We start from the raw sequence: 26,906 nt of genomic DNA, 5'->3' as shown, positions 1-26,906 counted from the left end.
CCCCGCCCTAAGGATGGTTCCAAGTTAAACCTGAACATGTTAATTCGCTTTTATAAGCCCATTGATTTTATTCATGCGCATATGAACAGAAAACTAAATCTTCCTCAGAATACTACATTATGAGTGTGTGGAATGTGTTGATAATGTTTAAAGCAATCAAAAGTAACAATCTGGAAGATAATTTTTAAAGACCTTGACAAACTTGACATGCTTTCCTGCTCTTCCATATTAGCAATTAAACCTCTCATGGCAATAAAGCATGAAGAAGCTTCGTCTCGATGGTCTCGACTGCAAGGACCACAAGTCTACAAATACGCAAGTACAGGAAAATTATAGTCGGACATTGGCATTTCAGGCAATTCTTATGTATCTGGGAAACAGGACATCACATAAACATTCTTTGTGTAGTGGCTTTCACCTCTCATATACATGAATGACCAAACAAATTAATTCCAAAATCTTCTTTACAAATATAAAAGTACAAATGAGTAACATTCGGTTTTTCGTTAGGTTTTCCAAATCTACCTTTTAAGATGTACTAGACCAATTGTCAGGTTGTTACCGTGGTCAAATTGGTCAAGATCAGGGCAACTGGATAAGTACTGAAATTCGGAATGTCTGGAGTTTTAATAACGATTGGTCAAGGTCAGGGCAACTACATCAAGGTAGATCAACTGGATAAGTACTGAAATTCAGAATGTCTGGAGTTTGAATAACGACATTGTTTGTCATTTAATTGTTTGATTCATTTCCGTCTAAAAGACTCTTAGCTTAAAAAACGATCAAAAGCATTTTTGTTTTGAAAGACTTGTGTACAAAATAAAAAAAAAATCATACACCAAACACTGCCTGGTATTTGCATACAGTTTTGTAAAAATTGAACTACCGGAAACAACTTAAAAATATGCAAAATATGTAAGCCTGATTACACGGAGACTACAAATACCATTAACATAATATAATAGATGCCATATAAAAGCATAGAAGAAAATTAATCCCCAATGAATTATGGATTATTTAAATGGTATTCGTAAAAAAGATTCATAAAAAATGCGAACAAATTAATTTTTGTTGATATTAATACATTATGGGGACTTTGAAGAAAACTAGGGGCTCCGTCCGTACGAAGCTTGAACCGACAAGGGACATGTTGTTAAGTCGTGCGAGTTGAAGACTTACCACGGAATTGGCGCAGCAGCGGTATGCAAAGTGCACACATTTGATCGTAGTGCCATGCAATTAATAGGAGGGGGGGTTGAAAAGTTTGCAATTGTAGGGATACGTAATTTATGGATGAATACCATAGCTTTCACGTGAGAAAACATAAGCGCCTCGTATATTTTTAACCATTGAAAATTAGTCTACTGGGTCTTTATGACTGCCATGTGTCATGACATGCTCATTTTCAATTCAATCTCGTTTGGATAGAGTTGCAGGAAATTGCACTTGTAGCAAGAATTTAACCTAAAAAATCATCAATACCCACACCATTCAGCAAGCATAAATGGACCATTATTTCTATTGCATATAATCTCATCATCTGATAAATGCCAAAAACTTCATAGTACGAATTTGTTAAGAACATTTTGTAAATTAAAACGATCGTCGTAACGGAGTTGACACTTTTTAGAATAAAATACATCTTTAAACATCTTTAAGAGCTGTAATAGTGCAAAGATTATGTTGGTGTTATACATGTTTAATATTTAATATGTAATAGTGCCCAAAATGAATGTTATTTAAAAGTGCCTATTGATTGAACGAAGCACTGCGAAAGCGAAAATTAATAAAGTGAACTCCAAAACAAAACAAACCAAAACTCACTTAATACACACAGACACACTTATTTGTACACTTTTAATCCAATTATTCTTTACAAATTAGCCAGTGCCGACTACTTTGCTAGTTTAACAGATGGATTGCACATAGCAGGATAGTCAGTCCTACGTATGAGGGCACGGTCTATTCGGGGCTTTAACCCATGACGGGCATGTTGTTAAGTTGTACGAGTTTACGATTGTAGCACCAGACCGGCTCAATCTGTTACTGGGTAACTGATCCTGTGTCTCAAAAAAACTGAACATATATAAATGGAAAATAAGGACGTTTTTATGTCGCTGTGCCCAATACACTTGTGGCGTAACACACAGCATTACCGACCCAAAGAATAATTAATCAAATCAGACCTCTTTTCACGTTTCACTATCGAGGCTAAACATCGACATCCTGGCCCGTCGACACATTTCTGTCCGGAATCACACATAAAAAGCTTTATTCAAATGTCACCTAACGCTGCCGTAGCTGCCACAGCTCATTTCCGTTCCGTTGGGTAAAACGAAGAGTGTTGCCGAAGCCAAAAAATAGCAGAGCTACCAATTAAACGAGTCTTCAATGTGCATGTGCACACCTGTTGCACAGTAAGCCCAGTGTGTTGCAGCACATGGAACCGTATTTTTCATTATGTGCCTATTAAAAGGCTTCGAGCACATGCACACATGGCCTCTCGGTGCTACCGCGGCAATCTCGGCAGCCGCCGGATTATCGTGTCACGGTGACGGTAAAGAATGCCACCTTCAAGGACTTGCCCGATGCCCAAGGAACCGTGCTGGCCTAATTCTAGTGTGTGCATTAATGATCGTGTCGCGCTTGCAACACTTAGGGGGAGAAGGGGAATGCAAGCGTGTGGTTCAAATTCAATCGAAGTGATGCTGATTTTTTTTCTCTATTTTTGCATCAACTAAACCATGTCATAAAACTTCTCTACCAACTCCACATTGTTAGGTGCTCCGATCAGTCGTACAGCGCGCGCTGGCCAGCAATCTTGTTGTACTTAGTTTTTGTCTGAGTTACCCTACTAAAAAACCCAGCGGCAAGAACCATTCGGGATAGGCAAATCAGCAAACCGATGGGTCAAACGACCATTGCTGCAGTAAACTCATTAGACAGAGATCTCAATTTAACTTGTTTTGCTTTTTCTTCTTCTTCATCATGCATGCAAATATATAAATCGCCGTAACCATCCAATCAAGTTTTTTTGTTACCAGAACCTAACCAGAATTATTTAGAATTGGAATAAATTCCTTGGTGAGTGCTTTGTTGCGGGTTAAAATGTTTCCATTCATTTTATAATTAATTTAGCTTCAATTATTTATGAGATATTCTTGTGGCGGACAAGAATATGAAAATACATAAGCAGTTTTCATACAGAGTAGTTTAGAGCTGGAAAAGTTTAGAGTTTGCGTAAAAGTCCATATAAAAAAAACTTTTGTTGCCTTTTTTTCTATACGAAGTTTCACGCACACGAGCTGTCAAACGACGGCGCCGGCATACCCAATTCTAACCTTCGATGCGACCTCATCTTCTGCAACGAGATTATTAGGAACTTCATTTATCCGTATGATAAAGTGTCGTTAAACAAACACGGTTTTTAAATAGTGTTCTCGTTACTTTCAAACTTGTTTACACAAGTTCGTTGCCTTAGTCATCATATGCTCATACCTATATAGTTTTAGTTGTAGGTTAAGATTATGCTACCCGACCTAATCAAACGATAGTAATTATTGACACGTCATCATTATTATAGATCATTATTGATCGTCAATATGAATGCAACGTAATACTTGGTTATTTTCCAGCGGACTAAAAGTGCAAATATAATCTCATCCTTAACGATAATGTGGAAACGAAACATTTTAGTGATTTAGCCTTTGTCATTTGACTTTGCTTTGTGATCATTCGCTCATTATCATTAGCTAAGAATGTTCTAAGATTAGCAAAAGAAATCCAGCACATTTAATCCAGATATGACCTGTAACTCTAAACTATATGGATGAAAAACAAGGATGTGCGTTATTAGTGATGAGTTTTGATGTTGGTCACATTCACCAAATTTCAATTAGGGGCAGCAATGACACAACCGAAAACACCTCCCATATCAGTAATTGAACTATTGCTTAAACTATTCTATATTCGTTCAAAACACATAAATTGCTATATGAATTTCATCATGAAGACAGTAATCACTGGTTACATTGAATGGAAGATGAAGAATTAACTTATTGGTAAAGCTCGTGATGCTTGTACACTTATGCAAGCATCACGGTAAAGCCGGTAAAGCCATAAGTTAATTCTTCATCTTCTATTCAATGTAATCTTCTGTAATAAATCAATTATAGACATTATTGAACAAGAAAACAAAACAATAAAAAATTTAGCACATTGGTTTTGGTTCAAATTTATTGCAAATTTTAGTTATTTGTTATCTTATCATGAAAAGAGACCAATCAAAATGGAACAATAGGTACAATGATTCGGAATGCGTTATATTTTGTTCAAAATATAGTATTACTAGTTAATTTGACCCGGTTACAGGGTTAAGCATTACAATTGTGAGGTTATCAGGATGCGCGCACAAATTAGTTCCAGGAACTTTTACATAACCCGTACTAGAACTGATTCAGATTCCAGATCTTAGAGTTGGTTTTAAACCTACACAGGGTCAGCGGCAACTCTTACTATTAAGCCCTTTTAAGGAACTATTAAGCCCAGTTTGTCCTGTATGTTTATTTGTATCAGGAACCTTAAGGACGCTTTTAAAAGCCAAGATGTTTGGATAAAAAGTAGAATACACAGTACAATACACAGTAGAATACAAAAAAAAAGAAAAACCTGGCTATGTTGCCATTGCAGTAAAAATGCCGCAACATTTTCATATATCCGGATCAGCAGTAGCTGCCACCTAAAATTGGATGTCTTATATTTTAACCTACCTTCTGATTGTAAGACTTCATGGACAGTTTTTTGGATCATTTATCGGAAAACATTTTTGACACGTCGTAGAGGATACTTTTTTGTTATTGTAAAAATTAGGCCAGTATCTTGGAATATCACTGTAAACCATGCATAAATGCCAAAAGGCGCGAAGCTATGAGGTCCCCTGCGATAATTGGGCAATCATCATTCCTTAGCCCCTTAGCTTCCCAATAGTTGGAGTTAAATTGGAATAATTAAAGTTATTAGAAATTTTTGGTACTTGGCGTATAAAATTAGAAAACCAGCTCCAAAAATTAACTAAATCGCTTTGCTTTGTTTTTTTTTAAGATTAATGACTTTTTTGGATAAACACATCCATAGGTACACTAATCGATATGTGAAGACGATATTTCGATACACAATTAACCTTTCAAAACACTAAAAACTAAATCGGCGTTGCGTTTCCCATAACCGAAGAGGTTGCATTGCATGGATGTTAAATGCAGAAAAGCTACCGCTGGAAAGTAACGCTGATCAGCCTTTACTAGAATTTTATTATAGAGATAGAGACCAGAATATTGTTATAAAGATATGATATGATGGTGTGGGGAGGTCACGGTTCATACGGGACTTGAATCTATGGCATGGTGATACCCCGTGCGAGTTATAGACTGCACCAAGAATCCGATCTATTTTAAAAACTAAGTTGTAAATATTATGAAATTCATTCTTAATAAATATTAAAACTATATTTGAACTTGGAATATTGGACATTGATTCATTTACTGTTTTTTTTTTAAACAATTTGTGAACATTTTTTTAAATAATTATTCATCAGCTAAGATAACACAAACACTACAAATTGAGGGTAAAGTGATAAATAGAACGCGTTCATTATGTTACGTCGAATTAATACAAAGTATAGGTAGTCCCCGAGATACACTATTAATGGAGACCGAAAACGGTTACAAAATACCGCCTGTCTCGAGTTTCTGCGTAAGTCGAATACCTATATCTGTAACAGAAAAAATGAACAAATAAATAGCACTACAAAAACTACTCCTACTACTTACACATTAAAAAATGAAGTTAGTTTTACAGCAAACTCAAATCGCATGAATCAGAATATTTTAACGCACAACGGCACCAAAACAAATAAGAAAAAAGTAACAATTTATAAACAATTTATCATTTGTCGGATGAAATGATTTTGTCTGTAATATTATTCGCTAGTATGTTTCAAATTTATTTTGTGTCACCGTCCACGTTAAAATACAATACATGTTTTCATCCTTTATGATTATAACTTACCTTTTCGCATCGATTAACATCCATCTTATCTGCCTTACAACAATCACATCAATTTGAGGAAAAATATCATCTATGTATCATGTATTACACCATTGCTAAATAAATGTTTAACCAGCCGTATTTGGCAGTACAATTATCAAAACATATTCATACTACTTAAGTCTGACATAAAAAAATACATACAGTTGAGCGCCGTTCATCCGGGCTCTTCGGGACTCGACCTCGCCCGGATCGAAAACCCGGATCGATTTTTACGAAAATCCTTGCCAGTTTTTATTAACTTCATCTTTTTCTAACAGAATATTTGAAATGTGCCTTGAGCTTTAACGTTTTTTGTTAGACAATGTGCTCTGATAAAAGCTTTTTCAAATATCCTCCTCAGCACGCAATGTCACTTTTGTATTGAACTGTTATTTTTCAACAGCACGGATAATCTAACAACCGGATAAGAGGTATCCGGATAAATGGAGATCCACTGTACATACATGGTTTCGATAGCAAATATTAAACAACACATTAAATGTTAAACAATTAAAGCTTTAGATGCGCTTCTTTAATAGCTTTGTTAACATATTTTTTTATATGTCCTAGATCTCGGCCTAATAATCCGCTCAACAGTTGATTTCAATGATCCTCGCTATTTTAAAACTCTGTATGTGGCTCTGGTTCGACCTATATTAGAATATGCCAGCATTATATGGAGGCCTTCCAGTAGTAGAGGCATTACTCGACTTGAAACAGTACAGAAACTTTTCTTTAGAGTAGCTATTCGGCGCATAATGCTCTTTTCTCCTCGACCCCCATAGGCAGTCCGCTCTCAATTTTTGGGAAATGACTCTTTAGAAAAAAAAAAGACGGCATATAGCTCAGTCCTGCTTCACTGCTGGGTTGATCCTTAACACTAATGATATTCCAGACCTCCTCTCTACCATTCATTTCTACGTTTTTTTAGATCCCTCCATCCTCGTCCTCTATTATCCATCCCCACTTTAATCACTTTAACCATTTCCTAAACAGCGCATTTTTATTAGGAATTACTCTTCACTAATTAGAGCTAGGCAGTGTTAGTTTCTAAGCTTTATCTTTAATATTTGTCAAACCTACAAAGCGTTCAAATTATTTGAAATAAATAAATAAATCAGGCTGGACATATTCTAGGAACATTTAACTCACCGACGATAATTCATTTTTAGTACATTCTGTTCCCGAGTTACGCGGTTTCTGCGTTCCCAACGAATCCGCGTAAGTCGAATTTCACGTTTTTTTGCTAAAATACTATTGATTACTCGTAGTTTTTTATTTAATTTAGTGCTTTTATACACTTTATCATTTATTTGATATGAATCGTGCAAAAATTCTAATGTTTCTGGCTTTTAAGCGGTTTCAATTTGTTAGCAAAAATGCAATTTATACCAAACTTGCAGCAAATTGTACTGATTTGACATTTAATCTGTCAAATTTAGAAAACCGCGTATCTCCGAATCCGCGTAACTCGAGAACCGTGTAACTCGGGAACAGACTGTATTTAAATAATTGAACACTGCACATTCCCTACCCATTAACGGTTTTTTTCAAAAGTTGCCCACGAACACAGCGAAATTGACATCAAGCGGCGTTGTCAAAATGACCGATGTCAACGTGGTTGTTCAAACCGCCACACGCAGCGCTGAAGTAAGCGTCTTTGGCACCCCGGTACACATTTCGCCCAAAAAAAAATCGGCCTCTCGCTTGCATCGGGGTGCATAAATCGGCATCTTCGAGCACGTTCGTGAATTATTTCGCTAGAGTTTTTCACTCAACAGACTCTTGCAGCTCCTGCAGTTTATCCACAGTTAAAACTCAGTGGTATTTGTGGATACATTATTATCACAACAAAACCGCACACCGCCATGTGAGTTATCGGTTTAGAAGCGTGTTTGGAGAGTGTTTATAATTAGGCTCATACTCATTACCTTAACTCATTTCAGAAAACGAGTGCTTAGCTTATTACTATTGTAAAATGACTAAAAATCCGACGAAAGCTGAGCTTAAGGCTGAAATTCAAAGTAAGTTCAAGTAATGGGCATCATTGGCAGGGTATTGCGTTTGTTTGCGACCTTGACCGTACTAAAACTGTGGCTCTCGTGTAGCCTCTTGCCTCGTATCACATTATCCTTTATCGTCCAATGCATTGTATGTATTGTTTTCCTGCAGAAATTCTGAAGGATGCAAACTTGGAGGAAACAGCAGCCAAGAAGGTGCGTCTACAGCTGGAAAAGAATTTGAAGTGCGATCTTTCCAATCGCAAAAAGGAGGTGGATGAACTCGTGATGGACTACGTAAATTCACAAGCTTCCTCCGAGGGAGAGGAAGATGACGATGAGGAGGACGATGATCATGCAGGTAACGGCAAGGGTAACAAAAAGGGCAAAAAAGCCAAAGGAAACAGTGACTACGAAGATGACGAAGAGGATGAGGAGGAGGAAGATGACGACGATGATGAAGATTTCTCCGAGGAAGAGAAACCGAAGGGACGTAAGAGTGCCGGAAAGCGCGGCACACCGGCCAAACGGGGCCCGGCCAAGAAGAAGAGACGCGCCTCCAACAGTGAGGACGATTCCGGCGATGATGATAAGGGTAGCGATGACGACTACAACCCAAAGGGCAGTGGGAAGGGCAAGGCGGGAAGTAAGAAAAAGAACAATTCCGACTCGGATTCTGACGGAGACTGGAAGCAAACCAAACCGGCAGCTAAGGCTAAGAAGGCTGCTGGCGGTGGTGGTGGCGCCAAGAGATCAAATGGCTACACACGACCGTACACACTATCTCCAGAACTGGCGGAAGTATGCGGTGCGGAGTCATTGCCACGACATGAGGTGGTGAAGAAAATGTGGGCCATCATTAAGGAACGTAATCTGTACGATCCGAAAAACAGACAGTTTGCCATCTGCGATGAGCAACTGCGAAAAGTGATTGGTGTAAAACGATTCCGTACCTTTGGTATGCTTAAATATTTAAAACCCCATTTTAAAGACTAAGGCCATAACGGATAGCCTTCTGCCTCCCCGCTAAGGAACGCTAGTCGGGCATCGAACACTTTTTTAACTATTTTAACCAAGTACGAGTCATACTTAATTGCTCCTAAACTGCGACAACTAAACGGGCTCAACGATCTACTGCAATAGTGCATTTGGGCAGTAAGGCCCGAGGTTACGAAGCTGTAGTGTTTTTTACACATTTCGTGTACACTACTATCGGGTGCGTTCTCATCGTCACATACTGGCCGGCAGTCCAAAACCTACGACAGCGGATATACGGTTATATGATTTAAGCAAAACAAAAAAAGTTCTCTATTTTACATTGTCTTCATACAAAATCAACTATTAAATAAGCCTAAATTGCACAGAATTTTAAATAGTATTACAGTACATTCTTTTCGTGTATAGTGAACTACACATCCAACTTCTGATATAGCAGTAGAACATGGAACAATTAACATTATATCGCGTGGCAATCCCAAGAGTATGTAGAAAATAATCAATTTTCAGCGAAAAACTAATTAAATGTAAAGCGCATTGACAAAACCTGCTTTGCTTGCTTTTTCATTTCAACCATCATTGCGAATTCCCCTACGAAAGTGTAATACAAAATACACATGCAATAAACTAATTTTGTAAGCGTATCATCTTGAAGAAAACTGCGCCAACCTGCATCTTACAACAAGTCAACTATTAGTTAGACCACGGAAGGATTTTCCATATGTAGAACCATTCAATTAAGCAAAATTGAACCGAATGTGACAAAAAAAAAAACAAACAAAAGAAATATTACGTGTAACAATATGCAGAATGTGGGGCGGTACAGTCGTCAACTCGCACATCCCAACAACATACCCGTTGTTTGCTCACGTCTAGAATGGCCCGTTCCCCCGAAGAAGTGACTCTGACTATCCGAGCGCCGTGTGGTTCCGAATAAGTGTAGAAGAAGGAAGAATTTGCAAAATGTATGAATCGCTAACATATAATAATAGTCCAAGATCTATGCAAAACACGATATCATGACTCTTACTTTTAATTCTTTCACGTAACTATAGTTTGCATTCGATTGTTCTATCTAAGAATTGTACGTGTACGAAATGGAATTCGGTGTTGCGTAAATGTAAATGATACAAAACAGATTAAAAAAGAGCTATAAACAGCAACTGATGCGTCAATGTAGTATCGATACAAAAATAAATAAAAACGTTTGGTAAATTGTTTCAGCTTGAAACAAGAACAAACCTGTCGTTTGTATTGCATTGAGGCAACTTCAATTCAATTAAATGTAGACTAATGACGTCATCAACGAATGATTATAAAACGATTAAAATGAATTGATATTTATATTATTTCAACAAGTGGTAAATAATTCACTTACATAGTGTTTGTCCAGGAAAAAAAACTATTGTTGTAGAAAATCTTTCATTCACAAGCTTCCAAATGCTGACCCTTCCAACATTACACACTTTGCGCTTTTCTATCGTTGCTCAGGGCTTGTAGACAATGGCAGAGTTACCGATTATTCAGCTGCATCGAAGGCTGAAACGATGGTTAGTTGTAGAGAAAACAAACATACTTTTCAATTCTGTTCAAATCGTGAAAGTCAGGCAGAAAGTGTTGTTGACCGACGTCGGGGAACCTACCTTTTTCTGAAACCCGAACATAGACAATCGAGTTTGCGTTAAACCTAAATTAGTATTGTCCGTTTTGGGAACAGATTGCTTCCTATTTATCGACAGTCCTGGTCGTTTGCATGAAGAACGCGCCTTAGACTTGGTGGAAGCTTCTACTTTCCCCATAGACGATGATGGCAGCTGGAACGGTTTCACTGTTTCAGTCTTGTGTGTTGCCTTCACAGGGCTGTGGACTTTTTCCGCCGATATAGCCTGTTGGGCATCAGCAGTACGCTTTTTAGTGTCTTCGTCGCTACTACTATCGTCGTCCAGCACGATGGCGAGCTCTTCAATGTTGTCTTTACTTTCCAGCGACTGGCTCAGCTGCTTCGCTGGCCGCCTCTCGAATAGCGCTAAACGGGCATTACGCGGCTTGAGGTCGGAACATTCCATTTCAACAGGATTCATTACGACGTCGTCATTTTCCTTCTGGGAAGAGCTTAATCCGGTACCGCTATCACACTCTAGCGAACCTTCGTGCTCGTTAGAGTTATTTTCGCTCATTGCTATTCCACTGTCAAACCGACCGAGCACAGAATTACTCCTTTCCCCTGACTCGGGAGGTATTTGCACCCGTTTGCGCTTTTCTGGCGTTCGATCGCCTCGACTCTGCAGTCGCGCTTCCGGTGAGCTGAGGTAAATAGCAGTCGCTTTAAGGGCATGCGAATCTCGCTTGCTCTTGATGTCCTTCACTATGGCAGTGGGAGAAACGAGTGAACAGACGACATCCTGCTTTGTGCAGCTCTTCTTGGGACTGTCGTCTTCGGAAGTTTTAGCAATACTATTGCTTCCTTTACTAGTATCCGTCGTACGGCTTTGTGATTTGTTTTGTTGTGTGCAGAAAAATCTACTGATCACTTTAGGTTCATCCTTAGAAATAGTTACACCCTTGCTGTGGGCCGTTTTAAACCGACTCAATCGGCTGGAAGTAGCGCCACTGCCTACTATGGATGTCGTTACTAACTGGCTGCGTTGCTGAGAGTAGTCGATCCGCTTGACTGGGCTTACATTGTGCAGCAGGGATCGTGTTTCCGGTGTTATTTTGGTGGGCGAAAGCAATGTTTCGCGGCTCAGCAACGATTTGTTGGGAGAGACTGCAAACGGATTTCGGGTGCGTTTGGGCGTTTTTGGTTGCTCCAATTGTTCCAGCACGTCAAGCGCTTCCACATCTTGATAGTCAATCGCAACGTGAGATTCGGCGGGATGAAAAGACTTTTGCGCATGGCACGATCGTTTCGAGGGTGGTTCGTCGGGATTTTGAATGCCGTAAATTTGCAAGACATCAGTGATCGTTTCGTTAGTGTTCTGGTCAACAGCGTGCTCCGCTTGATGCACTGCACGCTTCACGAATGACGGCAATGTGGCTGGTTTCTGTGTTTGTGTGCTGTTTTGTGCTTGCTTTGCGTCCCTTAGCAACATGTAATCCTTTCGCCAGATGCTAGGATGTTGATTCTTGCTTGCCGCCACATCTACATCCGCTTCATCTGGATGCCAATCGTCCATTTTGCGCAGCGAAAAAGGATCCAAATTCCCAACCGCTAGCTGGAATGCTACTTTCTCATCCAAAAACTTGCCGGCATTGCAACAGTACTGCTCTGGAGTACCCTCGTCGTCCGGGTCCACCAGTCTGGTCTGGCGGCGTTGCACAGGATCGTACACCACCATATGCTTGAAGGTAGCATCCGCCTTTAGGAACTCATCCTTATACTCCTCCGTCACGGACAGCTGCCTCATGTTCAGGTATGCCGGAATCTTTGCCAACGCCCTGCGTATATCGGGATCTTCCGTTTTCAGCATGAACTTGCACGCCTTCCCCAGACCAATGCCGGGTAAGGAATCCAAATAATCGCAACCCGACAGGATGCACATGTACCGAAATTTAGTAAACTTGTAGCGATCCTCCCGACATCCCATCGCTAGATGCAGTTTGCTCGCCTCGACCAACCGTCCATGGCCCGTCAAGTCCAGCTTGAACAGGATACGATTGCATCCGAACAGCACCAGATCCGAATCTTCCGTGATGACGTACTGGGCGATGTCGGTGCGATTGAGGTACGCCAGCTGCGCGTCAGCTTCGTACGGTGCTACGATACAATCGACACCGCGTTTGCGACATTCCTGCATCAGCTGAAGAGCCATTTCGTGGGTGATATCGACACATCGTCTCAAGAAGCTGCGGGCTTCGTCGATGCGACCCAAGCGCAACAGTTCCGCTCCACGCTTGCGGGCAGTTTCTCTGATCTCGCGACGCTTCGCCTCGGTGGCAGCTTTCGCTGGCAGATGCTGCCCATCGAAAACGAGGATTGGTTTGATATTGTGCGAAAGCAACAGCTGCACGTACTTCAGGCAGTACTGAATGTGCATATCAGTCGAGTCGCCACGGGCCAACCGTTCTGCGCAACCAAACGCTCCGCGATGAAGCCAGCAGTAGGTGTCTATGGCTACACACTTACCACGGAGTTCGCGCAAATGGCAAGCGCTGCTCGCCTTTTCCAGGAACGGCAGCAACCCCGTGATGCCCATTTCTTTAGGTAGCGGTCTATGTCACTTTGATCTCAGGCACGTTGGCAAATTATTCTACAAAGATCTGCAACTTCGCGAACATTACTAACTCAGTTAACCGCACACTTTTCCCATTGCTATCTTTTTGTTTACGTTGATGGGAAAATTGTTCCCGCCAATGGATGTTGTGGTTAACATCGGACATTTTGTTTGACAGCAGTAAAAAAATGTCTTCAACTTACGATGTGCAGTGTTTTACCCACTGTGCAGTGTTTTTCAACCGTTTGGCAACGTACGTAATCATTTGTTCATCTTATGATGCACTTTCTTTAATTGTAGTCAATTTGACCACTCATACATTTTTATACCATTCCAAAGAAAAAATCTTCGGAAGTAGGACAGTCTAATGTGTGCTGAACGCAGTGAAACAGACCTACGAAAAGCCGTAACATACCCATGTGACATGTGGCTAACGTGAGCAGTTGGAGTAAATAATATTAGAGTAATTTAAAAAAAAGACTTACTAGTTTCTCGTTTCTTCCCAGTTTCCTATAGCAATAAAACATGATAAACCATTATAAAATATTATGATCATTGAATAATGATAACGTTTTATTGTACACGAACCCCGCAATGTACGGTTCTCGTTATCTCAAGGATATCATCTACGAAGTGTGCCAGAATTCCGCTTCAACGCGGGGATTATCCTTGTTTTCTTCTCCCGCCAAAACAAGGCACTACCACGTCTTGGTGTTAGTAACATATTATTGCTTTCCGTTTACAACTTTTTAGACAGCGAATCCGCCAGCTTAGCCAACACGCGTTGATTTTTCTTCGTCTTCTTCCGTTTGCCGCCTGCGGTACGATTACCCACACGCTTCACATCGTTCTTGTGACGTTCTTTCAGACTCTGTCCCAGCACGAGACTGTCCTCCTCCGTGGGTTCGATAATGTTTATCTTTGGCACGTTGGCTCTCATTTTCGATCTGTACCGGTTCTGTTCTTCGTTCACCCGCTGCACGACATCTTCTTCCTCTCCATCACTAGAATCTGACCCTAGCAACGGTGCCGGCTTCTTAGGAACCGTTTCCACGCCGACTTCATGCGGCACGACAGACTTAAGCAAACGGTTGTTCTGCTTCAAGTCGGGGCGATAGTCCTTACGGTACTTAGCCGCAGGGTCGAGCATCGCTGTATCGTCGTCATCGGCAGCCAGTTTTAGTTTGCTTTTCTTTTTCTTATCTTTCTTCTTAATTGTTACCGAGCTGTGATCTAGTTTGCGAATTTTTTCACTTAGCAGATCTAACTCCTGCTCCAGAGAAGCGCCCTTGTTCGATGCCGATTTGGATTTATGCTTCGGCTTCTTTGATTTCGGCTTCGGCGCCGCTTCCGGTTCGTTTTCTTCCACTCCGCCATCCTCTTCCGGCAGCTCGGCGAACATGCTCGACATTTCGTTTGCCAGCTCTTGGTCCGTTTTATGGTGGACCTTTTGTTTCTTTTTGTTCTTAGCTACCACGTAATCGGCATGATGGATCATATCTTTCACTTCATCCTCGGCGTCCGCTGAACCGTGTGCGATCCACCGTTGCTCGTTCCGCTTCTGTTTTCTTGATTTTCGACGCCCGTTTTTAGACGCCTGTACCTGCCAATCACTAGACTTTATCACATCCTCGAAAGATCTGCTCTCCAACTCCTGCAAGAGCTTATTGTTCTGTTCATCTATCCGTGCCAACTTGCCGTTCAGTTTCAGTCCATGACGAGCACCTCTAGATAAAGAGAAGAAGACCAAATAATTGCAAATATCACAGAACTAGGGCCATGCATTAGCAATGCTTACTTGTGGGCCGTTCGACCACCACACGCCGCAAACAGCTCCTCATCCGTAAGAGTTTTAACGGGAGCAAACTCGATATCCTCCGTGCGAACATGATCCGGCATGTCTTCTTCACGCCCAAGACCTCCCAACAGGGTGGAGGCTTTAAGAAACACGCTACCGTACATTGAACCTTTCGGACCTTGCTGATCCATATCCTTCCGCTTCAGTTTGTTTACCGAGTAGCTCTTTGTGGTAATTTCAACCGCTTCCGCATCTACCTGCCGAAGTGAAACCGGCACTTCGGTTTTCGTGTTTCCGCCAGATTCAACCTCAATATTGCCGGCCGCCTCGTTGTAAACACGCTCCCACCAGTTGTTTTTAGCGTCACTAACCTTGTCAGCTCCAATTCCGCTAGTGCTAAACTTGAAACTGGCTTTGAGCGGCGCCGTAATGCCGTCCGAGTTTTTCCCGAGCCCTTCACCTGAAACGACACGTCGGAGCGGATGAAGAAAAGTAGACGGTGCGCTGAACTTTCCCTCGAAATCTTACCTTCTTTCCAGCCATATTTTAGGAGTATGTTTTTGGCAAAATTCATATTGCCACAAAGAAACACGTTGTTGCTTAATTGTTTACAAAAAAAATGTGTCAATCTTTCTGACAGATAAACAACAGACTTTGCGAATGAACGACCAAAATTGTTGACATTTCATTAAACGAATTATCAGAAATATTGAAATATTGTATCAATAAAATTACGAATATTCGCATAAAACTAACAAAAAGTACTTTTAGAGCCTAACAATACGAAATAACTTTACACAGGGTGACAATTAGTACGCGAAGCAAATGTCAAACTGGCTTTTTTGAAATGAGCGATGGCGCTACGCAAGCCTACCGCTCGAATCGAACAGTGTAACGTTGTACTGATACAGAAAAGAACACATTCTATATATGGTTCTACACACAAAATTGCAACGATTGAACGACACATTTCGTTTGCATAGAGCATTCTTTATTTGTATCCGAACCATAAGAACATGTGTAGATGTGTTACAATTTCGCTATCAATACCCCTAATCATAGCAAAAGCCTGGCCATCGCTGCAAAAATTATCTACCGCTTGATATTTATGTGTTTTTCCTTATTTCGTCACTAAACTGCAAAGTCACTCCCATTCAATTAGTGTAATTTAATAACAAAAGAATGTATTTCCCCTAGCTTTTCCACCTATTTGTATAAAGAATAGTGAAAGAAAAAAAATACCAAACCTTAAATAACAAATAATATATCGGTGTATACAATTGCAAAAAAATAACATCCAAAAGGAAAACTACAACGAAAATGGTTAATAACAAAAATTTCCGCACCGTAAAACAATCATCATAATATTGATTTTCAAACAGTATAATAGCATAACTAGCTGTCCTACAGTCCGCACAATTATAACAAGTTACATATAAACAAATTGCACTTTAACTTTAGCGATACCACAACTGTGATGAGACACAACACATAAATTAGCAGGCTTCATTGCCACCACTCCTTTACACCAATCGCAAGTAAAAAAGCAAACTGCTTTCGTTCACCCTATCAATGGAATGTTGTTCCTTTTCATTTCTTATTCGCGCTCTACTTCACCATTACAAAATCTATTGCACTAAAGCTGTCGAGGTGTAGTAACCTGACTATTGGTTATTGGCTTGAGTTTGTTCACTCGGCAGCAGAAGCATGCGAGTGACGCTGAAAATCCTGGAATTGGAACTTGCAAACACGAACACACACACACACCTCGATCACGGCACCTGCACGTACTACTTCACTGATAGTACGGGCGTGCTGTTTGCACAGAGTAAAGAGTCGTCTACCTTCTCTAAGCGAATGAACTGCACCAAGGCGTGAGCTAAATATTATTACTATTCACAACTTGTAAAATTTGTTCTACCGTTCCAGCAATACGATTGGCGTCCGACAGTTACGATTGAAGAGCATTAGCAGCACGTGTTTGCACTTCAGGGTTGCTTCCTCTGCGTCCAGCTGCCAGTAACTCGGTTTATCACCAGCGGCCAAAGTATGACGAATGCTAACAGCCCCGGAGAAATCTCTGCAAAAGGCCACCAGGTAGGCCGTGAAGACCGAACAGAGGAAGCACGCATCTTTGTCATTTGCTGCTGCTGTTGCTCTCGCAACTCAGCCACCGATTGTTCAATCACACTGACGCGGCTCTGTATCTGCTGCACGCTGCTATTTAGTCGTTCGATTGTTCGCGTAATCTGAGCAGCCACGTCGGTTCGCGCGAATCCTGCCCCTTCTGAACTATGTAGGAACGTACCTCCGTTAACCAGGGGCGCACCGACCGGGCCCGATAAACCATTTTGATAGTAATGGGCGTGATTGACGGCCTCAATAGGACGGAACACAGTGGTCGTTTCGCTTTCGAAGTCATCATCGTACGTGTCGATGTACTCGTCGTCGCTTAGCTCAGACGGTCCCGAACTAGCGCCATTACTTATCGTGGACGAAACAAATCCATTCGTCTGATGATGCTGATTATGTGCAGCGTGATGACCGGCGTAACTACCATTCGCATATCCATTGATCGCCGTTGGCTTGTGCACATGACCATTGGCCATTGGTGCTACCGGCGAGGACATCATTGGCGGAGGCGACGGTGTGACTGGCGACAGTCGATTTGGACTGGCTTCGCGCGAAGCAAGTGGTGAGTTTGGACGAGAGCGAGCTTTTTTAATCGCTTCCGGTGCAACCATCTCCAAATCCTGGATACTGACATTATCCAGTTCGCTCATGCTGTACTCCATAAAGTTGGCCACATTGTCGGTGTAGGACATCGTTTCAACAATCTTTGGTGCAGAAAAAAATAGAAATCTCTTTCAATATTTGACCAATGTCTGCATTTTGAGTATAATTACCTTTTTCAATTCATCGACGTATTTCTGCATAGCCACTTCCTTGTCCATATCTCCTAACCGATTCCAAGCATCCCATTTCGCACTGTTTGATTGTATGCCAAAATAGAATGAAAAGTAAACAGAAGTTAACAATCCAATGCTTCATGATCGTTCCTATTCTACTCACCGATTAATAACATCCCAGAAGGCGGGTTTGCGTTCACAACATTTGCCTTTAGTCGCCTGTTTGTAGTATGAATAAAATCGTAGCAGCATATCATTGCTCGGTTGATACGGTCCTATGAAGTAAAGAGTACAATGATACAATGGTGATTTTTTTTAAATGTTGTTCCACTCAATAACAACTCCCAAGCAAGGTAGGTGTGTTTCTGTAACTGTACTATATATCACTATTAGTCTACACTGCAATGAATTGTCTCCCTATGTCAAACCATTAACGTTGTCTGCAGTACAAGTACATTAAGCAATCTATAAAACTTCATAGATGACCATGGTAACCAAATCTCATTTGCAGCTCCGCATTTGTGATGCGCGGTGTTTCACCACCGTAAAAACCTCATTGACCTTGTTGCTTTATGCGGCCACGTTTGATGCAAGAAAGCTAAACCAGTCAGACGCGGCCGTCATTTGCGTTACTTCCCTCGGGTGTCAAAAACCTTCGTAAACCGCTGAGTCGTTGCCTGCAACCTGCAAGTCACTTGTTTTGTGCGACCGTATTCTCCACGAGCCATCCATGAAGGTTACTACACCTCTAGCAATGTGGCGGTCTCCTTTCCATCATTTCATACAATTATTCTGCATCGGCCAAAAGAAGGCCACTCGACTGGCGCTTGGAAGAAAGTAAAGCGTTTATACAAGCGTAACTACGCATTTAATTGGTAACCAGAACAATGACACTTAACAACAAAAACAGCAAAATACAGAAGAACATACATTTTGCATCCAGTAACCAATGCCAGTATCAAACATTATTTAATTGTTTTAATTATCTTGGAAATATTCTGATAATTCCAATGCTGCCTTTTTGATTGAATATAATGTTAATAGAAAAGGTAGACTTGCAAGTAATATCTTATCAGTTTCGGTTGGTACTTTAAAAACAAACCCCAAGCATTCTGCGATAAGATACCTCAACTTTGACCGAATCATCGTGTTTTGTTTGCATCCCCAAATACGTCGATTATCACTCACGACGGATTACTGAACTTACCATTCTTTGGCAGGCCCCTGATTACGTTTACTGCCGCATTAAATCGTTGCTCGATCGACATCTTGATCGTCGTGAGGGTGTCTATTGCATTTGTGTATCCGCAACAGATACTCTCTTCCACTGCGCAATGATTGCACTGCGTTCGAAACTCGAACTCTAGCTAATCGCAGTTCGTAGGTCGTTGGTGCCCTCTCACAGGGTAACCTGAAGGTGTGTGGACAAGTCGCAGCGGGTCCGTAGGTCACTTATTATCGTTGCACGGTCCGGTCCCACAGCGTTAAGTTACGCAATCGGCCGCAAATTAATACATAGCTCCAACGCGTCCGTATTTACGTGATTCCGTGTGGATGTCCGATGCGATCGCTTTCCTTACGTTACGATGCCAGACTTTCAATCGTTTTCACTGGTCGCGCGTCGTAAGCATCGGTAAGCAGCAAGCGCTGATGTCTCTGTCACTGCGGGACTACTTTACAACTGCTCCGTTGCTGAAGATGTCCAGTATTTTGCCAGCTTTTGCCACCTTTCATAACATCATTCTCCGCACAACATCTTTTCAAGATTATTTTACCAAACTACAGCCAAATATTCGATACAGTACAACCTTCCTATATGATCTGCCTACTTTGTTCCCACCGTTGTTTTAGTACGTTACCACACACAAAAACACAACATACGCAATCGAAGCCACGTTCGTACTACTGGCCCTATTCGAGTGACTCGACGTCGCGCCTTGCCTCACCAACTCATCATCCCTTCCGCTGCCATAATCCACTTCGTCAATCCTAGACTGGATTGGCGTTCGATTTAGTTCCTGCAAGCATCCAGCTTCGCTCCCAACCCACTCTTCTGCCCTTCTCTCCCTATCTAGCGCTGTAAAAACAATCTTTGGTGGGGGTATATGTGTGTGTGTGAGTGTGGTGATTGATTTTCCACCTTCAAAATTGTAAATGGTTTTGTGTACGGTATCCGGTTACGGCTCGATTCTGCTATTCGTTTTCCTTCGCTAGCTATTTCAGCCAGGCTGAAAATTGCACTTTGGCCCTCGTCGAATGTTCGATGACAATTTTCCCGAACTTTTCTCCCCCTTCTCTCTACCTTCAATACAGTCTACACAAACAGGAAAGATCACTATTCGTCCGGATCCAATTGGTTGGCTAGGCACGATGCCGATGCTTTGCCGGAACGGAAAAATGCACGATAAAATACACTAAATCACTAAATAATGTATCTATAGTTCACCGGCCACCCCCCATTGTACGACGATCACAACAGAAAAAAGACACTTGTTTTGCTTCAGCTGGCCTTCTGTCTTCGTTGACGAAAACTTGTGAAGTTATTAGGCGGTGCTCTGTGGCAAATGCGTCGTTTGCACATCGTTTGGGTCGTTTGGGCTGACCAAATGTCAAAACTAAATGACCCAATAGAAATGTACCAAATTTGAAAATGTTCCGATTTTTCGTTAACAACTGATTGTTTTCGCTTTTGGAAAATACGCATTTCGTTTCCATTTATTTTTATGCAATAGATTAAATGAATTTATTTTAGTCCTGTATATTTTAAGTATATTATAAAAACCACAGATTTTTTCTAAGTACCATAGTTAATACAATACAATTTGCACAATAGATCAATCAGTAAAAAAATAAGTTTTTATTAGCTCTTGGCTTCTTCTCATCCCGTCAGCTGATCGCCACAATCTTTTGGCGTTGGGAAGTAAACGTTACCGTGCACGTGTTCTTTTAGGTACTCTCCACCACATTCTTCGTACATTGGACGAGTTATCAGTGATTGGCGAAATGTCTCGGTTAAACAGAACTTGCTCGCTCCGTTCCAAGCGTCCAACACTGGTTCGCGAGCAACCTCGATTTCGAACCTAGACTCAAATGGAAGCATTTCCCTCATCTCTCTCGACAGTCGGTCTTTCAGGCCACGGATTTTGGCACACCCGCCAGTCAGAAAAATATTGTTTACCAAGCAACCTCGCTGCTCGGCGGGAAACAGCTTCAACACAAAGTCAATCGTTTCGGCCAGTCCCGCTTCGTAGCTGCCGATGATGCTTGGTTGGAACAGAATTTCAGGAGCGCGGATACGTTCCACGCCAACATGCAGCTGGTACAGCTCGGCGGCATTGCCGGACATCGTCAGCAGCGGATCTTCGTACGTTGAATCGTACTGCTTGAGAATAATGTCGTACTCTACCAAACGTTCACTTTCGTTCTCATTGTCGCTATCCTCTTCGCGACTGATTTGCTTATACACATCCCAGTCCTCGTCGCGCATTCCGAAATCATCGCTACCCTTCTCTTTTCGGGCGAGGTGGGAAATGATGCGCATTCGCTCCTGAGCGGCTGCCGTCCGCCGCTTGGCAAGGTCCTGCTTACGCTGCCTTCGCGCTTGTCGTTTCTCTATTATGGCGTCACGCTTGCGGCGCGTTTCCTCGACCCACTCGACCACAGACATGTTGGGCGGGGGTTGTAATAATTTGTCCGAATCGGATTGCAGCTGCGACTGGGAGCCGCCCGCGCATGGTGCGTTCATTTTTTGGCGCGCTTTTTCGATTCGAGCATTTACGGTGGCAATCATTCGTTTCAGCTCGCCCACGTCTTTGATGCTGTGCTCGACCAAACCATCGCGAATGTCCTCTCCATCTTCCGCGGACTCTTCTAGCTGCTGTAGCTGCATTAGCAATTCCTCATCCTGCGCCAGTCGTTCCTCACGCCGCCGTGCATTGATCTCTGCCAATCGTTTAGAAAGCTCTTTCTTCTTTTCAAACTTCTGCTCCGTCGTTAGTGCCGGCGCTGCAGTGGTCTGGTTGTAGGGCAGCTGTATTTTCTTCACGTTTTGGTCATAATATGTCAGGCAGGCCCAGTTTTGGAGCGCCTCCATGTAGTCGTACGCAAACTCTCCATACTTGTGCAGCAAAACCTCCGAACGACTCAACGTGATCGCGTTAAGGTGGAATGTATACTTCAGCTGCAAACATCGGTGCAGAAAGGCGATCATGTGCGATCCGCCAATATTTATGCGGCGTATATTTTCCACCACCATGCGTCCGTTCAGCACTGGCACGACGTGAGTGGTGTGATAACCGGTGGCGATGATCAGTCCGCTCTTCCCACGCTGATTCGAGTGAAAGCTCAGTAGGCTATCCACACCGTACGAAAGGCCCGGTATGTCGTAGCATTCGAAGAGCAGCTCCGACATCAAACTTCGGCAGTAGTTTGGATTGAACAAACACTCCGTAATCATGACCTTGTGTGGCACGCTGTTTTCCGAGTTGATTCCAAGCTTGGTGAAAATGTAGTCGAATATTTGCTCTTGTACATTGTAGTGTGTGACGACATTGCGATCAAACTGTGTGCGCAACTGAAGCCGCAATGCCTCGATGTTCACTATGTCGTTGCCAATCTGTGTCACAGGAACGGTGGCCACTTCGATGTCTTTTTTGTTGCGATCCTTCCGCGGTTTGGCCAGGATATTGCGAAACACCAATGCTGGCTTTTCCTTCAACATCCAGCCTGCACGGCAGTTGAACGAGCCATTGTCTATGACAATCACTCCCTCCCGACCGACGGATGGATCGGGGTACGGCTGTACAATGTCTGGGATGATTTTAAGATCCTCTATCGGTGAGATTTCCATACTTTATCGATTTAAAGCAATCTGTTCACAGCGCAGCAGAGCACCAGAAATTTACCTGCACGCAAGTGAAAGCGTTGTTATTGTTTCTTTCCCCGGTTGACATTTGTTGAAGGGACTGTCATGCGGCTCCCCGACTGTCCAAATGTCCCAAAATCATTCGAAAAAAGGGTTTGCATTTTTATCGGTTGGCATTGTTCAAATCATTGCAGACAAAACTGTTGCGAAATTACGGCAAAACGCTTACAAAACACATCAACCGATAATGTATCCGTCGTTTCAGCTAATATTGTCGACCGAAATTAAAACCCTTTAGCATAAACCAACGCACACAGTTTGACAGATACGCACCAACACATGCGCATTCAAATTGGCTCACAAACACTCATAAACACACCATTGCAATCATATCAATCTCATATCTGTCGAGGGGAGAAGTTTACAATATTGTGCTGACGAAGTAGTTTGCATGGGACATCAGTGGAGAAAATAATAGAGAAAATTACTCCCCACGAGCCGCATTCGCTAGTCACTGTTGCGTGATTTCTTAATGGCTTTTACAGCAGCGTGAAAATATATTAGTCCTTCCTTTCAGTTGTGTGGCTTTGTTGCGACCAAACGTATAGCCCGGCCGTTCGTGTACTGATTCATCGAATTAGTTGCGTTAAAAGATTTGACCCAAGTCGGTATTGGCCGTGGTTTGATCTGCCTAGCCAGATAGTTCGCATTCCTAACGCATTAGGAAAGTAGATACGGATCGTAGTGTTGCCGGAAGTAGCGAATCATTCAAAATCAAGCCAAGATGATGGTAAGTGCAGACGATAATGAAAGTATGTGCCGTGCTGGCACCGCTCTCTGTAGAAATTACATTGTGCTTCATGTAGCCCAGTGATAACGCAGACTGTTACTATATGTGGGCGGCTTTGTGACACTTGTGGTGTGATGATTTGTCTTTTTGCAGGATGGAATCGAAGAAAACGGATCACCGCAGCAAGCGACGAGCCCGATTGTCACCGTCCCGGAGACGATAGGTTCGCGCCAGGGATCCGTTGAGGGCGGATCAACTACTGGTACCACCGCAGCGCTGCCGGAAAATTCCCTACTGGTGAGTCATGTTGCGACTTTCTTTGTTCGCACACCGTAATCGCATTGCCGGCGATGCATTGTTTTTATCTGGACTCGTATCCACACTGTCCCCGATAGGTCGACATTTCCGACGCATTGAGTGAGAAGGAGCGGGTAAAATTTACCGTCCACACGCGCACGAACTTACCCGGCTTTGACAAGTCCGACTTTCTGGTGGTCCGACAGCACGAGGAATTCGTCTGGCTGCACGATCGCTTCGAAGAGAACGAAGAGTATGCCGGTTACATTATCCCACCGTGTCCGCCCCGGCCTGACTTCGATGCATCGCGCGAGAAGCTGCAACGGCTGGGCGAAGGCGAAGGCAATATGACCAAGGAGGAGTTTAAGAAGATGAAGCTGGAGCTGGAAGCCGAATATTTGGCCACCTTCAAAAAGACTGTCGCCATGCACGAAGTCTTCCTGACGCGTCTCGCCTCGCATCCCGTGTTCCGAGAGGATTCGCACCTGAAGGTGTTCCTCGTGTACGACCAGGATTTGTGTGCAAAAATGAAGAAAAAGATCGACATCTTTGGTGGACTGGTGAAAAGCATCGGCAAAACGACGGATGAAATCTACCTCGGTGCCACGGTGAAGGATGTGAACGATTTCTTCGAGCACGAGCTGCAGTTCTTGGGCGAGTACCATTCCCACTTGAAAGAGGCCGCGATACGAACGGAGAAAATGACCAACAAACACAAGGACGTGGCCGATTCGCATGTGCGCATTTCATCTCAATTGCTGGCGCTATCCACCGCGGAACACGGCTCAATGGAGAAGTTTTTGGCAAAGACGTCCGATATTTTCGAAAAAATAAGGGTAAATATGGGTTGTTCCCTTTAAAAGGACTATTTTAGGGAAACTGGAAACGTTTTCTGAAGCGCGTGTAATGTTTACTGTTACGTTTACCCCCAGAACATGGAAGGACGTGTGGCAAGCGATCAGGACCTGAAGCTGGGAGATACGCTGCGATACTATCAACGGGATAGTAATGCAGCCAAAGCGTTGTTAATTCGTCGTTTGCGCTGCTTGGCTGCGTACGAAGCCGCCAACCGCAACCTAGAAAAGGCAAGGGCGAAAAATAAGGATGTTCACGCGGTAAGAGATGTTCGCTAGGCACCGTGTTACCACCACGAAGGAATGTAAATACAGCGATCAAATTAATAGCAACATTTTCCAACCATGCTGTCCCATGCCCCTGTTCCTATCTTTGGTCCCCCGGTTGTGTATATGCTTTATCTGTCTGTCTTTCTTTCTCTTTTATGCTTTCTTCCACGATGGGCGTTTTAGCCGCTGGAAGTACAGGAGGTGGGAATGGTTTTGCTTTTAAAAATGCATGCCTAAACGAGAATGTAGTTAGCAGCCAGGTGGTAGAAAAAGACTATTATTTCATCGTCGATTTTCTGTGATTTCAGGCGGAAAGTGCACAGACACAGGCATGCGAAAAGTTCGAATCGATGTCAGCACGCGGCAAGGAAGAATTGGTCAGCTTTAGATTGCGCCGTGTGGCTGCCTTCAAGAAAAGGTAATATTGTTCATCGTTGCCCAATCTGAAACAATCTAATCACTCTTTTGTGTGTTTATCCACAGCTTGACTGATCTTGCAGAGTTGGAAATAAAGCACGCTAAAGGACAGTACGAATTTCTACGCCAGTCTTTACTCGCCTTACAAGAGCTGGTTTAGTAAACGGGCTGAAACAAAACACAAACACTCACTTTCTTACATTTGCGGCAAAGAAATGCGATACAAAACGTAACCGTCTAAGTGGAACAATATTTCTCCTATCTGTGAAGTATCAATGGACACATCCGTCGGCGATGTCGGAACGTGATTGCCAGCGAAACGCATTTGTAACCGACTGGAATCGGGGGAGATAAGGAGGGGAGGGGGGGGGAGGGTTTAACTCACCAATTTGGAGAAAACAAAGATCCGTTCTGTTGATCTACCATAGAATAGCAGAGAGCAAATGTGTCTTCATGATAATGCAAATAATACGAAAATTATTAGAAGAATGAATTCATCGAACCATGAAACAAAACACCGTTAGGGGGCTTTTTTTCTTTTCCTCACCTTTATGTAGTGTAATAATATATTATTCCCTTTATCACGCAAAACGTATCTAGGAAACAAGTACAAGAAACGCCGTTGAAATCATTATCATGATTCACATTATTACATTCTATTGTTGGCTGTTTAGATAACGGGGATGCATACACCTGTTGAGATGTAGGGAGTGCTTCGTTAATTTGTTTGTTTTTTTATCGGTTCGGTAATCCATAAAATATTAAATATTTGACCTTATGTATTAGAGTTTGTTACGAGTTGTCGAAACATACTGCGCTCGAATTCAGTGAAATAATTGTGAATTATAAATTGCACTTCATTTTTCTTCCATCGAATATGTAATGTCAAGGAATAATGTATTTTTAGCGAGAGATTTGAAGAAGAAGGTTTTATGCTTTTCTTGTAAACGGAGGGGAAATGATAAGAAGAGTGCGTTCCAGGAAAACCAAATTAGCTGTTGCGTCTAGGACGGACGGGTAGGGCAGTAGGAGAATCTATTGGCATTTTATTTTTCTACTATACCCTTTATACACAAGCGATTGTTCTTTCTTTTCGTCTCGGTATAAACTGATGATGGATTCAAAACGGCATGGACTCGTACTGAAGCCTGCGCGACACACATATATATAGAAGCGTACATGTCGGTAAATAACAGTTTGTATGAAATATTGATGAAATAAATAAATCTACAAATAAACAAAAGCACTGTGCTCATAGTTCTAAGATTCTCGTAAACGTTCAGAAGTGTTTACATCATACATTTACATTACAGGGTTTTCCAGGAGTTCTCATAGCTGTGGGACACTTTATTGACTCTTTCTTACGGGAATCTATCTTAATGTAATGGGAATTGGATTCTACACACCCTTGTG

At 42.3% G+C, this 26,906-nt stretch overlaps 6 protein-coding genes across 7 annotated transcripts; 2 read left to right on the top strand and 4 right to left on the bottom strand.

The window, feature by feature from the left end:
* The first annotated feature begins 7,723 nt into the window (after nucleotides 1-7,723).
* LOC120896161 (upstream activation factor subunit spp27) lies at nucleotides 7,724-10,321 on the top strand. Its single transcript, XM_040300095.1, has 3 exons — nucleotides 7,724-7,954; nucleotides 8,031-8,108; nucleotides 8,257-10,321. Exons 2-3 carry the CDS (start codon nucleotides 8,063-8,065, stop codon nucleotides 9,078-9,080), a joined length of 870 nt encoding a protein of 289 aa, XP_040156029.1. The 5' UTR covers nucleotides 7,724-7,954; nucleotides 8,031-8,062; the 3' UTR covers nucleotides 9,081-10,321.
* An 83-nt stretch (nucleotides 10,322-10,404) lies between these two features.
* On the bottom strand, nucleotides 10,405-13,704 carry LOC120896155 (exonuclease 1). Its single transcript, XM_040300085.1, has 2 exons — nucleotides 10,724-13,704; nucleotides 10,405-10,619 (listed from the first exon to the last, which is right to left on the bottom strand). The coding sequence occupies exons 1-2, from the start codon at nucleotides 13,274-13,276 to the stop codon at nucleotides 10,593-10,595; spliced, it is 2,580 nt and encodes an 859-aa protein (XP_040156019.1). The 5' UTR covers nucleotides 13,277-13,704; the 3' UTR covers nucleotides 10,405-10,592.
* A 134-nt stretch (nucleotides 13,705-13,838) lies between these two features.
* On the bottom strand, nucleotides 13,839-15,750 carry LOC120896157 (G patch domain-containing protein 4). Its single transcript, XM_040300087.1, has 3 exons — nucleotides 15,621-15,750; nucleotides 15,093-15,552; nucleotides 13,839-15,021 (listed from the first exon to the last, which is right to left on the bottom strand). The coding sequence occupies exons 1-3, from the start codon at nucleotides 15,664-15,666 to the stop codon at nucleotides 14,034-14,036; spliced, it is 1,494 nt and encodes a 497-aa protein (XP_040156021.1). The 5' UTR covers nucleotides 15,667-15,750; the 3' UTR covers nucleotides 13,839-14,033.
* A 311-nt stretch (nucleotides 15,751-16,061) lies between these two features.
* Nucleotides 16,062-20,541, bottom strand: LOC120896160 (acyl-CoA-binding domain-containing protein 5). The gene is made up of 4 exons (XM_040300094.1): nucleotides 19,209-20,541; nucleotides 18,165-18,276; nucleotides 17,999-18,080; nucleotides 16,062-17,929 (listed from the first exon to the last, which is right to left on the bottom strand). The coding sequence occupies exons 1-4, from the start codon at nucleotides 19,267-19,269 to the stop codon at nucleotides 17,081-17,083; spliced, it is 1,104 nt and encodes a 367-aa protein (XP_040156028.1). The 5' UTR covers nucleotides 19,270-20,541; the 3' UTR covers nucleotides 16,062-17,080.
* A 294-nt stretch (nucleotides 20,542-20,835) lies between these two features.
* On the bottom strand, nucleotides 20,836-22,974 carry LOC120896156 (actin-related protein 5). The gene has a single exon (XM_040300086.1). It carries the CDS (start codon nucleotides 22,848-22,850, stop codon nucleotides 20,880-20,882), a length of 1,971 nt encoding a protein of 656 aa, XP_040156020.1. The 5' UTR covers nucleotides 22,851-22,974; the 3' UTR covers nucleotides 20,836-20,879.
* A 279-nt stretch (nucleotides 22,975-23,253) lies between these two features.
* LOC120896158 (sorting nexin-6) lies at nucleotides 23,254-26,736 on the top strand. Of its 2 annotated transcripts, XM_040300088.1 has the most exons (7): nucleotides 23,254-23,655; nucleotides 23,809-23,952; nucleotides 24,051-24,788; nucleotides 24,885-25,067; nucleotides 25,260-25,277; nucleotides 25,385-25,494; nucleotides 25,560-26,736. In XM_040300088.1, exons 1-7 carry the CDS (start codon nucleotides 23,650-23,652, stop codon nucleotides 25,651-25,653), a joined length of 1,293 nt encoding a protein of 430 aa, XP_040156022.1. In that variant the 5' UTR covers nucleotides 23,254-23,649; the 3' UTR covers nucleotides 25,654-26,736. The 2 variants fall into 2 exon arrangements, with proteins under 2 accessions (XP_040156022.1, XP_040156023.1); XM_040300089.1 differs by lacking the exon at nucleotides 25,260-25,277 and having other exon boundaries at nucleotides 23,255-23,655.
* Nucleotides 26,737-26,906: the final 170 nt, after the last annotated feature.

This window comes from Anopheles arabiensis, chromosome 2 (assembly GCF_016920715.1).
Source record: "Anopheles arabiensis isolate DONGOLA chromosome 2, AaraD3, whole genome shotgun sequence".
In the NCBI taxonomy this organism is placed as follows: domain Eukaryota; kingdom Metazoa; phylum Arthropoda; class Insecta; order Diptera; family Culicidae; genus Anopheles; species Anopheles arabiensis.
This window is presented reverse-complemented; position numbering and strand designations above follow the sequence as displayed.

What these genes read in the sequence shown, in the direction of transcription:
- LOC120896158 (XM_040300088.1), top strand. An exon ending in ATATTTTCGAAAAAATAAGG is followed by an intron (nt 24,789 to 24,884) that starts GTAAATATGGGT and finishes GTTTACCCCCAG; the next exon opens with AACATGGAAGGACGTGTGGC. An exon ending in GTGGCTGCCTTCAAGAAAAG is followed by an intron (nt 25,495 to 25,559) that starts GTAATATTGTTC and finishes GTTTATCCACAG; the next exon opens with CTTGACTGATCTTGCAGAGT.
- LOC120896155 (XM_040300085.1), bottom strand. Translation starts at nt 13,276, where the DNA reads ATGGGCATCACGGGGTTGCTGCCGTTCCTGGAAAAGGCGAGCAGCGCT. An exon ending in TGTTCGGGTTTCAGAAAAAG is followed by an intron (nt 10,620 to 10,723) that starts GTAGGTTCCCCG and finishes CCATCGTTTCAG; the next exon opens with CCTTCGATGCAGCTGAATAA.
- LOC120896156 (XM_040300086.1), bottom strand. Translation starts at nt 22,850, where the DNA reads ATGGAAATCTCACCGATAGAGGATCTTAAAATCATCCCAGACATTGTA.
- LOC120896157 (XM_040300087.1), bottom strand. Translation starts at nt 15,666, where the DNA reads ATGAATTTTGCCAAAAACATACTCCTAAAATATGGCTGGAAAGAAG. An exon ending in AAAATATGGCTGGAAAGAAG is followed by an intron (nt 15,553 to 15,620) that starts GTAAGATTTCGA and finishes GTGTCGTTTCAG; the next exon opens with GTGAAGGGCTCGGGAAAAAC. An exon ending in GGTGGTCGAACGGCCCACAA is followed by an intron (nt 15,022 to 15,092) that starts GTAAGCATTGCT and finishes CTCTTTATCTAG; the next exon opens with AGGTGCTCGTCATGGACTGA.
- LOC120896161 (XM_040300095.1), top strand. Translation starts at nt 8,063, where the DNA reads ATGACTAAAAATCCGACGAAAGCTGAGCTTAAGGCTGAAATTCAAA. An exon ending in GCTTAAGGCTGAAATTCAAA is followed by an intron (nt 8,109 to 8,256) that starts GTAAGTTCAAGT and finishes GTTTTCCTGCAG; the next exon opens with AAATTCTGAAGGATGCAAAC.
- LOC120896160 (XM_040300094.1), bottom strand. Translation starts at nt 19,269, where the DNA reads ATGTCGATCGAGCAACGATTTAATGCGGCAGTAAACGTAATCAGGGGC. An exon ending in TTCTGGGATGTTATTAATCG is followed by an intron (nt 18,081 to 18,164) that starts GTGAGTAGAATA and finishes ACAATCAAACAG; the next exon opens with TGCGAAATGGGATGCTTGGA. An exon ending in ACGTCGATGAATTGAAAAAG is followed by an intron (nt 17,930 to 17,998) that starts GTAATTATACTC and finishes TCTGCACCAAAG; the next exon opens with ATTGTTGAAACGATGTCCTA.